Source organism: Scyliorhinus torazame, chromosome 13, assembly GCF_047496885.1.
Source record: "Scyliorhinus torazame isolate Kashiwa2021f chromosome 13, sScyTor2.1, whole genome shotgun sequence".
Classification (NCBI taxonomy): domain Eukaryota; kingdom Metazoa; phylum Chordata; class Chondrichthyes; order Carcharhiniformes; family Scyliorhinidae; genus Scyliorhinus; species Scyliorhinus torazame.
The window spans coordinates 73,644,079-73,658,945 of record NC_092719.1 but is presented as its reverse complement, the minus strand read 5'-3'; the positions used below and the strand labels follow the sequence as shown (position 1 = coordinate 73,658,945).

The following is a 14,867-nucleotide window of genomic DNA, read 5'->3' as shown; positions in this document are numbered from 1 at the left end:
CGAGGCAGCCGGAGCTGCTGTGCAGGGCCTAATCGAGGCAGCCGGAGCTGCGATGCAGGGCCTAATCGAGGTAGCCGGAGCTGCGGTGCAGGGCCTAATCGAGGCAGCTGCAGCTGCTGTGTGGGGCCTAATCGAGGCAGCCGGAGCTGTGGTGCAGGGCCTAATCGAGGCAGCTGCAGCTGCTGTGTGGGGCCTAATCGAGGCAGCCAGAGCTGCGGTGTGAGGCCTAGGTGAGGCAGCTGGAGCTGGGGTGGGGGGCCTAATCGAGGCAGCTGCAGCTGCTGTGTGGGGCCTAATCGAGGCAGCCAGAGCTGCGGTGTGAGGCCTAGGTGAGGCAGCCGGAGCTGGGGTGGGGGGCCTATGTGAGGCCGCTGCAGCTGCAGTGTGGGGCCTAATCGAGGCAGCTGGAGCTGCAGTGTGGGGCCTAGGCGAGGCAGCCGGAACTGCGGTGTGGGGCCTAGGCGAGGCAGCCGGAGCTGCAGTGTGGGTCCTAGGCGAGGCACCTGGAGCTGCAGTGTGGGGCCTAGGCGAGGCAGCCGGAGCTGCGGTGTGGGGCCTAGGCGAGGCAGCCGGAGCTGCGGTGTGGGGCCTAGTTCAGGCACGTGGAGCTGTGGTATGGGGCCTAATCGAGGCAGCTGGAGCTGCAGTGTGAGGGCCTAGGCGAGGCAGCTGGAGCTGTGGTGCAGGGCCTAATCGAGGCAGCCGGAGCTGCAGTGTGGGCCTAGATGAGGCAGTCGGAGCTGCAGTGTGGGCCTGGGTGAGGCACCTGGAGCTGTGGTGCGGGGTCTAGGCGAGGCACCTGGAGCTGTGGTGCGGGGCCTAGGCGAGGCAGTCGGAGCTGTGGTGCGGGGCCTAGGCGAGGCAGTCGGAGCTGTGGTGCGGGGCCGAGGTGAGGCAGCCGGAGCTGTGGTGCGGGGCCTAGGCGAGGCAGCCGGAGCTGTGGTGCGGGGCCTAGGCGAGGCAGCCGGAGCTGAGGTGCGGGGCCTAGGCGAGGCAGTCGGAGCTGTGGTGCAGGGCCGAGGTGAGGCAGCTGGAGCTGTGGTGCGGGACCGAGGTGAGGCAGCCGGAGCTGTGGTGCGGGGCCGAGGCGAGGCAGCCGGAGCTGTGGTGTGGGGCCTAGGCGAGGCAGCCGGAGCTGCGGTGTGGGGCCTAGTTCAGGCACGTGGAGCTGTGGTATGGGGCCTAGGCGAGGCAGCCGGAGCTGTGGTGCGGGGCCGAGGTGAGGCAGCCGGAGGTGTGGTGCGGGGCCTAGGCGAGGCAGCCGGAGCTGTGGTGCGGGGCCTAGGCGAGGCAGCCGGAGCTGTGGTGCGGGGCCGAGGTGAGGCAGCCGGAGCTGTGGTGCGGGGTTTAGGTGAGGCAGCTGGAGTGGCAGAGCGGGGGCCCGGGTAAGGAAATCGTACCAGTGGTGCGGAGTCTGGGTGAGCCTGCCAGAGCGGTGATGCAGGGTCCAGCTGATTAATACATAGGGAAGCAATCTAATTGTAGGTTCATAAATAATGGCTAGTACATGTTCTTAATGCTCCTGCACCTCCAGGTTTCCCACTACACCACTGGATGGGATTTTAAACAGAGTTTTATATGCCTGTAGCATAACTTTCACCTCAGTAAGTGCCAATCCCCAAAGGTCAACTTTCCTTTAGCCTTTTAACTTATTATTTATGTCTGTCCACCAGCTTTTCATGATTTAGTGAGTTGGATCCTTGTATTAGCCTGCACCTTCACAATTCCAACTTGCCACCAATTAGAAAACACTCTGACCTTCTTTCTTTGTTCCAAAAGAATCAAACACTTCCCATCTTGAATCTCCAATTGCCACAATCTTTGACGCTCACACAATTATTCAACTCCCCTTTCTAACTTTCTGCTCCCTTCTCCAAAGTTTACTGCGCTGCTTCACTCGGTTCCATCAGCAAACTTAGCCATACATTTCTCTATGCCTTCATCTATGTTATTTAGAAATGTAGTGGAATGCTTCACCATAATTATTCAATCTGATATTGAAGAATGTAATTGTAGCACATGTTTAAATGTCACAGTGGGTGGACCATCAACCTATTGACGAACTGAAGGTGATGCAGATCATAAAGCTTATGTTGCCCTGCTGCTTGCAAAGAAATTGAATAACATTAGTCATGACATGAAATATGATTGTAAGATAGAAATCAAATTAGGCATCTGCATATATACTGTTCTGACAATACCTTGCACCACATATCAATACCTGCAATTTTCACTAATTTGTTCTTTCCACAGCTCTGGCTATTCCAATGCTTTCCGAGCCAGTCTCCCATCTCCCACCCTCCATAGATTTAATCTCACCTGAAATTCTGCAGCCCAGACCCCAACTCACACCAAGACCCTTTCTCCCACTTCCATCCCTCCATCCCTGCCACCCGTGGTTGTTGACCGACACTGGCTACCATAAGGTCAATTGCTTGTCGTTAAAATTCTTACTCTTGTGTTCAGATTGCTCTGTGCCACCCAACAACGCACCAACGCCCCCCCCCCCCCCCCCCCCCCGCCCCACCCCGTGCCGGCCACAACCATTGCTCCTCCCTGTTGCTGCAACCTCTTTCAAACCAACAAATCTCAGTGAAGTCTGCAGTCCTTCCACTCCGAACTCTTTCCCATCCCGACTGCCTTCTCGCTGGGTGGCTTTGTCTCCAGCCACGCAGGCCTTAAGTTCTGGACATCCCTTCTTAAGTCTCTTTGGGCGTGATTCTCTGTTTCAGAAACAAAGTAAGTGTTGACGCCGGGACTGAATCAGTGGAACTTCTACGACAACTAAATTGGCGCCGGTCCTGGAGCAATTCCTGATGCGTTAATGGACCAGCACCGGCACCACGTGGAATCCGGTCAATTCAAATGAAAAACGGTGTCCGATTCGCTGAGGTCGGGGTTGCCACTCGCGAGGCTGACAAGCTGCAGCCACATATTAGCACTCCACTCCCCACACACACTCATCCCAGCCAACAAGGTGGCAGCACGGAGAGCGTCACCCCGGTTTGCGGACGCAGGGCTTGAGCTCCTGTTGGACGCTGAGGAGGAGAGGCGGGCTATCCTATTCCCCGGGGTGGGAAGGAGGCTGCCAACCGCCGCCATACACAGGGTGTGGGCTCAGATAGCAGAGGCTCTGAGGCCGTGGGCCCCACTGCCACAACCGGACGTCAGTGCAGGAAGAAGCTGCACAGCCTCCTCAGGGCAGCCAGGGTGAGTAACGAGCACTGTCTCCCTGACAGCAACCAAAGCCCCACACATCCTGTAACCCCCACGGAGGCCGACCAAACTCCACCCGTCGGCAGTGTGCCCGCTCCCTACCCTGCACCACATATCAGTACCCATACCGTCCGCCATGGACGGGTTCCTTGTTCACAAAGGCCATCAGCTGCCCAACCCCCCTGCTGCCTACCACTGAGCACCCCCCCCCCCCCCCCCCCCCCGACCATCCCCGGGAGAAGGCAGCGATTAACGGTAGAGGGAGAGAGAGAGAAGGCAGGAGGGGGACTGCCGGAACTGTGGCTCCTCACCGCCGGGGACCAGCAGGCACTGGACCTGATTGGTGGGCCCAAAGAGGGAGAACAGTCACCGAGGCAGAGCCCCCGATGCGTTGGGGTGTTCCTGTGGCACACGTGGCACGTTCCCCACGCCACCCCACCCCCTGACCACCCCCACACACCTGCACTACCCACACACCACATCTCCACCTCACCACCCCCTCACCACCCCCTCACCATACCACCTGCCCTCTCCCTCCACCCCTTCACCACTTCACCTCCCCCCTCACCACCCCCTGACCACCCCCACACCATGCCCACACACCTGCACTACCCACACACCAAACCTCCCCCTCACCACCCCCTCACCACCTCCTCACCACCCCCTCACCACCTCCTCATCATCCCCTCACCACCTCCTCACCACCCCCTCACCACCTCCTCATCATCCCCTCACCCCCTCCTCACCACCTCCTCACCACCCCCTCACCACCCCCTCACCATCCCCTCACCACCTCCTCACCATCCCACCTGCCCTCTCCCTCCACCCCTTCACCACTTCACCTCCCCCTCACCACCCCCGCAGCACCCCACACCTGTTACCATACCCGGCACCACATAACTGTCGCTGCCAGCAGGGGTATAGGTGCCTGGCCCAACGGCGTCCTGTTGCCATGTGTCTATCTGTGCCCGTAGTTCATCTGCCGTGTTTGTAATACTCCTTGCATTGAAGTATAAACAGTTCAACACTGTCAATTTCTTTTGCTGGACATATTTTAACCTTTGTTTCTTTTCTTTTTCCACTTTGCTGATTACATCGCTAACTAGCGTTCTACCTCCTGTTCCATGACCTGAATCTGACCCATCTAAACCTACCCTTGAATTCCCATCCCCCTGCCATACTACTTTAAAACCTCCCCAACAGAACTAGAAAAAGCCCTGGTAAGGATATTGGTCTCAGCACTGCCTGGGAGGAACCCATCCAGCTTGGACAGGTCCCATCTTCCCCAGGACAGGTCTCAATGCCTCAAGAATCTAAATCTCTCCCTGGTACATAAATTCTCCAGCTACGCATTCATCTGATCTATCCTCTTATTCCTGCTCCCACTGGAAGTAATCCTGAGATTATTACATTTGATGACCTGCATTTTAATTTATCTCCTAATTTCTTATAGTTAGCTTGTAGATCCACATCCCACGACCGCTGGTTCTTCACCCTCCCTCTCCAGAATTCCCTGCAGCTGCTCAGTGACATCCCTGACCCTGGCATGAGGGAGACAACATACCATCAACGATTCAAGTCTGCAGCCACAGAAGTGCCTGTATGTACCTGTTATAACCTGCCTACTTACCATTGGCTGGGGACTAATGACTATCCCACAATCCTGTGGGAGTATGAGCTTCCCCAATGAGGGGGGCAGAGAAACCACTAGTAAACTCCGAGTATAAATAAGCTGGCCAGTTCAGGAACCAGGAGGAAGGAGTATGTAGCAAGGGAAGTTACTGCTACTGTTATGTATATATGTTATAGTAAATAAATGTTATGACTTTGTATCCTTAAAACTCGTGCTGGATTCTTCGTGGCCCTTACAAAAGTACCCTTTATTATTGAATCCCTGGGCAGCACGGTGGCGCAGTGGGTTAGCCCTGTTGCCTCATGGCCCCGAGGTCCCAGGTTCGATCCCGGCTCTGGGTCACTGTCCGTGTGGAGTTTGCACATTCTCCCTGTGTTTGCGTGGGTTTCACCCCCACAACCCAAAGATGTGCAGGCTAGGTGGATTGGCCACACTAAATTGCCCCTTAATTGGAAAAAATTGATTGGGTACTCTAAATTTTTAATTTTTTTGAAGTGATTGAATCCCCTATCACCATAGCCCTGCCGCTCACTTTCCTTCCCTTCTGTGCAGCAGAGCCACATACGGTGCCATGAACTTGGCTCCTGCTCCTTTCCCCTGAGACACCATCCCCCGTAACATTATCAAAAGCGGTACATCTGTTTGAGAGGGGGTTGATCACAGGGGACTCCTAAATGTCCTTCCTGAGCCTTTTACTTTGTCTGGTGGTCACCCATTCCCTTTCTTCTGTGTAGGCCTCACCTGTGGTGTGACCACCTTGCTAAACTAGCTATTCACGATGTCCTCAGCATCACCTGCAGCTCCAGCTCTGAAATGGGGTTAGCCATTGGCCACAGCTGGGTACACCTCCTACTCCATATCCTAAGACTGTGATACCTTGCTCTATGCCCTGCCCCCACCCCCCAGCCAGAGGACACAACATACCAGCAGCTAATCTGACCAGCCCTCACAGAATTTTATATGTTTCAATTAGATCCCCTCTCATTCTTCCAAACTCCAGTGAATACTGGCCTAGTCAACCAAATCTCTCCTCATACGACAATCCTGCCATCCCAGGAATCAGTCTGGTGAACCTTCGTTGCACTCTCTCTATGGCAAGTCCCTCTTTTCTTCGGTGAGGAGACCAAAGCTGCTCCGGGTATGGTCTCATCTAGGCCCTGTACAGCTGCACTATGACTCAAGTCATGTTGCAATGTCGGCCAACATATCATTTGCCTTCTGAACTGCTTGCCAATATATTACCCCCAACCCCATGTGCTTTAAGTTTGCACACTAACTTCTTATGCGGGACTTATCAAAGCTTTCTGAATCTACAAAAGTACCACCACATCCATTGGATCACCCTCATCTATTTCACATTATATCCTCAAAAAACTGCAGTAGGTTTGTCAAACATTATTTTCCTTTCATAATCCATGTTAAATTTGTCTAGTGCCATTGATTTTTAAGTGTCCTATTATCACATGCTTTATAATAGACTCGAGTATTTTCCCGACTACTGATGTTGCACTAAATGGTCTGTAATTCCCTGTTTTCTCCCTCCCCCCTCTTTTAAATAACCAAATTACATTTGCCACCCTTCAATCTGCTGGGAATGTTTCAGAACATTCAGAATTTTGGAAGATGACAACAAACGCATCCATTATTTCCATGGCCATATCCCTGGGATGTAAATTATCAGGTGCTGGGGATTTATCAGCACTCAGTTCATTAATTTATCTAGCTTTTTTTTTAGTAATATTAATTTCCTTCTACATCTCCTTCTCACTAGACCTTTGGTTCCTTAGCATTCCTCTGTAAAGACAGCACTAAAGTAGTTGTTTAATTGCTCTGCCATTTCCTTGTTCTCTATTATATATTCTCCCATTTAAGTCTGTAAGGGACCTACATTTATCTTCACTAATCTTTTTCTTTTAACATACTTGCAGAAGGTTTTTCAGTCTGCTTTTGTGTTACTTGCAAGTTTACTCTCATATCTCTATTTTTCCCCTCTTAATCAATCTCTCGATCCTCCTTTGCTGAATTCTGAACTGCTTCCAATCCTCAGGCTTACTGAATATTATGTGACTCTGTTTTGGATCTAAAACTATCCTTTATTTATTTTGCTAGCCATAGTTGGGCGGCTTTTCTTGTGTTTTTGCAGCAGAATGGGATGGATAACTGTTGCATTGCCTACAATTGTTACATAAATATTAACCATTGCCTATCCACTGACCAGTTCCTTAGCATGGTTGCAATTGTCACATCTCACAGCTTGCACACAGGAAAATGACTTAAGCACACTGCACCACATTCACTGACATTCTCTCTTGCAGGAAAGGTGATGCACAACTGGAGGCAGCATAGATGTGCGATAGAGAGCATTCTATCCAGCTGCATCACAGCCTGGTATGGCAACTGCTTGGTCCAAGATCCATAGGATGGGAATAGAGGGATACGGACCCTGGAAGTGTAGAAGATTTTAGTTTTGACGGGCAGCATGGTCGGTGCAGGCCTGGAGGGCTGAAGGGCTTGTTCCTGTGCTGTACTTGTCTTTGTTCTTTTCTTTGTAAGAAACTACAGAGTGTGGTGAACTCAGCTCAACGCACCACACAAGCTTGCCACCCCCACATTGATTCTGTATGCACCTCCCGCTGCCTCAGGAAGGCAGACAGCATTATCAGTGACCCCCCTCCCACAGGCATTGCCTTCCTCCAGACCCTTCCATCAGGCAGAAGGTACAGAAGTCTGAAGACCCGCACATCCAGACATAGGAACAGCTTCTTCCCCACAGCTGCAAGACTCCTCAACGACTCCCTCGGACTGATCTGTTCCCTGTAAGGACACTATTCACGCTGCCCTATGCTGCTCTTGCTCATGTATTTGCTTTGTTTGGCCCCTTGTTCCGCACTGTAACCAATCACTGTTTGTCGATGTACCATTTGTCAATATTCTCTGTTGATTATTCTTTTTGTCTACTATGTACATACTGTGTACGTTTCCTTGGCCGCAGAAAATGCTTTTCACTGTATTTCGGTACATGTGACAATAAATCAAGTCAAAAATCAGCAGGCACTAAGCGAAGAGGGAGAGGCACGGCTTCATATCCCAACTCCCATAGCGGAGATTGATGCTAGCTGGCACCGGACATCCACTGCTGAGACCAAGACCAGTGGTGGGTCAAAAACCATTGAAGATGATGGTACGTTCAAACCTAATCCTCTTTCTCACTTCCCAATCAGCACTTATCCCACACATTGTTCTGATTTACAAGCTGCAGATAATGTAAGCATGCACCTCTTACTTACGCCCTACACAGTCTTACCCAGTTCTGAAGAAGAGTTATATTGGACTTTTTTTTCATTCATGGGATGTGTGTGTCACTGTTTAGTCCAGCATTTATTGCCAATCCCTAATTACACTTTGTTTTTGTTTTTTTTAATTTTTAAAAAATAAATTTAGAGTACCCAATTCATTTTTTTCCAATTAAGGGGCAATTTAGTGTGGCCAATCCACCTACCCTGCCCATGCAAACAGGGGAGAATGTGCAAACTCCATGTGGAGGGTGACCTCGGGCCGGGATCAAATCTGGCGCCGTGAGAACATAGAACGATACAGCGCAGTACAGGCCCTTCGGCCCACGATGTTGCACCGAAACAAAAGCCATCTAACCTACACTATGCCATTATCATCCATATGCTTATCCAATAAACTTTTAAATGCCCTCAATGTTGGTATAGAACAACAAGAGACAGCGGTGCTAACCACTGTGCCACCGTGCCGCCCCTAATTACTCTTTAGAAGGTAGTGGTGAGCTGCCTTTGTGAACCTCTGCAGGCCATGTGGTGTAGGTACACCCACTGTGCTGTCAGGAAGGGAGTCTCAGGATTTTGACCCAGTGACAGTGAAGGAACAGTGATATAGTTCCACGTCAGGCTGGTAGGTGGCTCAGAGAGGAACCTCCAGGTGGTGGTGTTCCCATGCATCTGTTGCCTTTGTCATTCTAGATGGTAGTGATCTTGGGTTTGGAAGGCATTGTCTAGGGAGTCTTGGTGATTTCTGCAGCGCATCTTGTGTGTGGTACACACGGCTGCTATTGCGCACCTGTGGTCGAGGGAGCAAATGTTTGTGCAAGGGGTGCCAATCAAGTGGGCTGTTTTGTCCTGGATGGTGGCGACCTTCTTTTGTATTGTTGGAGCCACACTCCTCCAGGCAAGTGGAGAGTATTTCTTCGCACTCCTGACTTGTGCCTTGCCGATTTTGGGACAGGCTTTTGGGAAACAAGAGGTGAGTTACTAGCCGAAGGATTCCTAGTGTCTGACCTGCTCTTGTTGGCACATTATATATGGCTCTTCCAGTTCAGTTTCAGGTCAATGATAAGCTCCAGGATGTTGATAGTGGGGATTTCAGTGATGGTAATGCCAATGAATGGCAAGGGGTGATAGTCAGATTCTCTCTTGTTGGAGATTATCATTGCCTGACACTTGTGTGGTACAAATGTTACTTGCCACTTGTTAGCCTAAGCCTGGATATTGTCCAGACCATGTTGCATTAGGATATGGTCTGCTTCAGTCTCTGATGAGTTGTGAATGGTGCTGAACATTGTGCAGTCATCTGCGAAAATCCCCACTTCTGACCTTATGATGAAAGGGAGTCGTTAATGAAGCAGCTGAAGATAGTTGGGTTGGGACACTACCCTGAGGAACTCGAAACGTTCTCTCTCCTGCAGATGCTGCCAAACCTGTTGAGGTTTTCCAGCATTTTCTGCTTTTCTTTTCAAATCTCCAGCACCCGCAGTATTTTGATTTAAATCTAACCCTTTGAGCCTTTCTCCTTTCAGATGGTGAGGCAGAGGAGGAATAGCAGGATGACAGCGAGGAAGCAGAGGCATTGGTACTGAATGTCACACTCACAGCCTCCAGATCAGACCCTAACACTACAGAATAGTACAGAGGTAGCATCAGCACATGGAGTGATGCTGGGCATGAATGGTCCACGAGATAATGCAAGTGCCACCTTGAACAGGTCAAGGCATATAGTAATTCTGCTGCAGTAGGCATCATTGGTTGTAAATCACTTTGGAATACCCTACATTCAGGTAAGGCATTATGTAAATACAAGACTTTATTTTCTTAAAACAAGCAACTATGAACTCTTTCTGTTTCATTCAGCCTCGCTGGTGGCCTGCAATGTCGGCCTTCGCCCATCACCATGGTTAGAGGTTAATTTAAATAAATAATGCTGCAGGTGAGCGCTGAACAGGAGGTGCACACGTGTGTGCACATATACACATGGCGACTGTCTTGCCACTATGTTCCGGGAACTATACCTACCCCGTGTAGGAGGCAGTTAAACCTGCCACTGGGGTCCTTTGGCAGCCCATTGCGAGATACGAGATGAGGAACATCCATGAAACAACAGCGGTACCGATGCAGAACTTTGCAGCTCCAATCAATTTTATCTTGAACTTCTTCATCACAAATCCTCCACAGAAAATCCCAATTGCCACAGGAGGAACGTTGACAACTCCTGGAAAAAGATGCCCGTGTTAACACCATATTACGCTGGTCATCATACCTTTTCACGTAGCTATGCATCCTTATACTCGTCCTTGAAAATTTGGTTTCTCACAGCCCAATCCAGTGCCTAACATCAGTAACTGAGATGTTCAGAAGGAATGGAAGAAAATGACTGAGGACAGGGGGTGGGGGAGGTGGGGGGTGGGGGGTGGAGGGAGGGGGGGGTTGCTTGTGGTGAGGGTAGGGTGGTCCTTATTTAATGCACTGGCTTGCCCATCATTTTCCACCAATAAAGTGTATAGGTGTAAAATTGGGGGTGAACGAGTGCAGAAGTTGATGCTCAAAATTGCCGTTGATTTTATCAAATGACAACAGAACATTCAATAAAGGGTAGCTCCTTTATATATTGTATTGGCATTAATTTAATTCTGGCTGTCCTTGTGTTTAGGTTGCTTACTTTCTATGTTCTGAACATTAACACTCGAAAAGTGATCAGATCCAACATTATTCCACTCACACTTCAACAACAAGTGGGTTTCCCGACCACGTGGTGCTGCCCCACAACCCCATTGACCAGCCACCATAACGGAGAATCGCGCCAGCGGGTTGAGGCAGAAAAGTGGCGCGGCGGGATGTAGAATCCAGCCCAATATGTCTGTTTACTGTCTATTCACCCAGTAATTGTGTTCTGATTGGAGTGTAATGCACAGTTCTGGTTCCCATATTACTGAAAGAACAGAGGCACTGCAGAGGGTGCAAAGCTGATTTGCAAGGATGACATTAAAACTGAGAGATTATACATCTCAAGAAGTTTATTCACGGCAGCACAATAGTGCAGTGAGTGGTTAGCACTGTTGCCACACAGTGCAAGGGATCCGGGTTCGATTCTGACCTCGGTGACTGCCTGTGTGGAGTTTGCACATTCTCCCATGTCTGCCTGGGTTTCCTCCAAGGGCTCTGGTTTCCACCCACACTCCAAAGATGTGCATGCTAGGTGGATTGGCCATGCTAAATTGCTCCTTGGTGCGCAAAAGTTAGAAGGGTTCACAGAGATAGGGCAGGGGATTGGGCCTAGGTCAGGTCTTGAGTTTCGGAGCCATGAGGTCATGTTGCAGCTGTACAAAACTCTGGTGCGGCCGCATTTGGAGTATTGCGTGCCAATTCTGGTCGCCGCATTATAGGAAGGATGTGGAAGCATTACATAGGGTGCAGAGGAGATTTACCAGAATGTTGCCTGGTATGGAGAAAAGATCTTATGAGGAAAGGCTGAGGGACTTGAGGCTGTTTTCGTTGGAGAGAAGAAGGTTAAGAGGTGACTTAATTGAGGCATACAAGATGATCAGAGGATTGGATAGGGTGGACAGTGAGAGCCTTTTTCCTCGGATGGTGATGTCTAGCACGAGGGGACATAGCTTTAAATCGAGGGGTGATAGATATAAGACAGATGTCAGAGGTAGGTTCTTTACTCAGAGTAGTAAGGGCGTTGAATGCCCTGCCTGCAACAGTAATGGACTCGGCAACACTAAGGGCATTCAAATGGACATTGGATAGACATATGGACGATAAGGGAATAGTGTAGATGGACTTTAGAGTGGTTTCACAGGTCGGCGCAACATCAAAGGCCGTAGGGCCTGTACTGCGCTGTAATGTTCTATGTTCTTTCAAAGGAATAGTGCAGACTCAATGGGCCAAATGGCCTCCCTCTACACTGTAGGATTCGAAAGGGTGAACTAGGAGCCCCTTACTCGAGGAGAAATAGGTCTAAGTGTGACCTAATAGAGGCCTTTAATATTTTAAAAGCAGGCTAGGCATAGAGAAGATGTTTTTACCTGTGGAGGAAAACAAACCATGCAGCCATAAATTACAGATAATCACCTGTAGATCCAACAGGAAATACAGGATAAATGTATTTACCAGAAAAATGGGTAAAATTTGGAGCTCACTCCTAGAAGGAGTAGTTGAGCAAACAAGCTAAGCAAACATTTGAGGGAGAAAGCTGTAGAAGGAGTTGTTAATGGGGCTAGATGTAGAGGGGGCTCATGTGGGGCCTTTCTCACCTCTCCTTTGAGAGTCATCAGGAATACACTTATGATTATCCCAAAACAGGTCTCCCAAGGGAATATATCTCATCTGGTGCATAGAAGGACCCCTGCTTTGATGTATTTGAGAAATTCAGGGTGGTTTAAAAAAAAAATTCAGAGTGCCCAATTCATTTTTTCCAATTAAAGGGCAATTCAACATGGTCAATCCACCTACCATGCACAAGTTTGGGTTGTGGGGGCGAACCCCACGCAAACACGGGGAGAATGTGCAAACTCCACACGAACAGGGACCCAGAGCCGGGATCGAACCTGGGACCTCGGCGCCGTGAGACTGCAGTGCTAACCACTGTGCCACCGTGCTGCACATTCAGGATGGGGTTCGTTGAGATTGCTCCGATTGTACATTTATCTTCCAATGGTTACATGAGTTGTGGCCTTGTGCTTGAGTACATGCATTGGAAGCACGACAGTGAACAGGTTGTGATTCAAGTGGATGATAGAAATCCTACTGGCCCTGAGCATAAGGTTGGGCATCAAATTTCCCTGTCAACCCAACCCTACTACAGTCTATGTCACATAGGTAAAGAATAGGCTCTGCAACAGAGATGGTGTGGTATTCATCATTTAGATACCCCACTTCTCAGTGATCATTCAGAGCATTGTGCTGCAATTAACAATTTCTCCTATACCGGCAAACACTACAATTTGGGAGGACAAAAACGGCAGATGTATGGGAACACCACCACCTCCAGGTTCCACCCCAAGTCACACACCATCCTGACTTGGAACTATATCAACGTACCTTCACCGTTGCTCATTCAGTGGAGCCTTTGGACAACCTCACCTGTTTACATGCTCCCCAACTTCGTGATGCTAAGATGAAGCAAGATTGCCTCCACAAGCCTTAATCCACAACTGCAGCATTTGTAGCATTTGGAACCTTGTACGTTCCCAACACGGATCAGGCATATGCTTGCAGCACACTTCAATGCTAATGAGGTGGGTCATGGAGGTCTGAATGTGGCCTGCCTTGAAGCAAATCATCAAGGTCTAAAACCTGAAATGCCCACTTCCTCCACAGTACATATTGGGATCATTGACGTTCTTTGTTGTCTTATCAATAAACTAGCAGCTCTGTAAGACATGGAGTATTAGGAAGTAGATTGAAAGAACTGTGGAGAAGCAAAGAGCGATGGCCCTAAAATTTCATATCCATTTGCCATCTCTGGTCGGAATTTGGCAGAACACTGAGAATTTTGGAGGAACTACATAAATTTGTTAATTTGAGACTCCCCAGTCTTTGTCAAAGGATGTGCTGGGGCCACAGTTGGAGATGAGGGGGAAATCTGCATGAAATTTCAGGTGTCAATTTCCCATGTTTCTGTCGTAAACCCCCAAAAAATTATAGAACTCCAATCATTGTGTCAATAAGTTCAAAACTCTGAAGGTATTTTAGTGCCAGTACATATTGCAAAGAATGTACAGAAACATCAAACCCACCTTGTCCATGCCAGTGTTCATGCTCCAAGTTTAGTTTCAAAAGGAATGTGTCTTCTGAACAGGGATAAAGCAAATAAAAATACAAGGGCCAGGAAATTCAGCTCTGCGTGACAACTTGCCCCTAAATGGCATAATGGCTTCTGCAGCATGAATTCTCTCCATCATTCTCTGCACCATCTCTGGGCAGCACGGTAGCATTGTGGATAGCACAATTGCTTCACAGTTCCAGGGTCCCAGGTTCGATTCTGGCTTGGGTCACTGTCTGTGCGGAGTCTGCACATCCTCCCCGTGTGTGCGTGGGTTTCCTCCGGGTGCTCCGGCATCCTCCCACAGTCCAAAGATGTGCAGGTTAGGTGGATTGGCCATGATAAATTGCCCTTAATGTCCAAAATTGCCTTTAGTGTTGGGTGGGGTTACTGGGTTATGGGGATAGGGTGGAGGTATTGACCTTGGGTAGGGTGCTCTTTCCAAGAGCCGGTGCAGACTCAATGGGCCGAATGGCCTCCTTCTGCACTGTAAATTCTATGAAATTCACACTTCTCAAGCTAGCCACACCACATGCCATTTTAATGAGAGCATTAACGCACATGCAGGAAGTGCGCACTCAAAGTATATAGGGAATACAGATCATGACTTCAATCGGCTTCCATAACTCTGGACCAGAAGCTCTTGTTTTAAGTCTAATTTCAGGATGTGCTGAAGAAATTGGTCCTGGCATCAAGGGTTCTACACCAATTGCTTGCTTCTAGACATGAGTGCAATAGTTTACATTCCCTCGGCCTTCTGGATGATCAAGAAAATAATGAATAGTGACACAAAGTAGGCTAGGCTGCTGGAAGAGGGAGGAGGAGGAGGGGGCAGGTGGTAAAAGGTTGTCAGCAGGAGGCCATTGTGGTGAACCACTGTAATAGGAGATGTAAGGTAGGGCCTGCACTACAGGTTCGCCGGTAGCTCCTGCCGGCTGGCTCTGCCCACGGA

At 49.6% G+C, this 14,867-nt stretch overlaps 1 protein-coding gene across 1 annotated transcript in view; it reads right to left on the bottom strand.

Annotated features, from left to right (window-relative positions):
- Nucleotides 1-14,867, bottom strand: part of LOC140388107 (solute carrier organic anion transporter family member 1C1-like) — a 68,516-nt gene that overhangs the window by 20,010 nt on the left and 33,639 nt on the right. Inside the window, exon 9 of the mRNA XM_072471762.1 lies at nt 10,162-10,357. Within this exon, the coding sequence (XP_072327863.1) occupies nt 10,162-10,357 (196 nt within the window). The remainder of the gene's footprint in view (nt 1-10,161; nt 10,358-14,867) is intronic.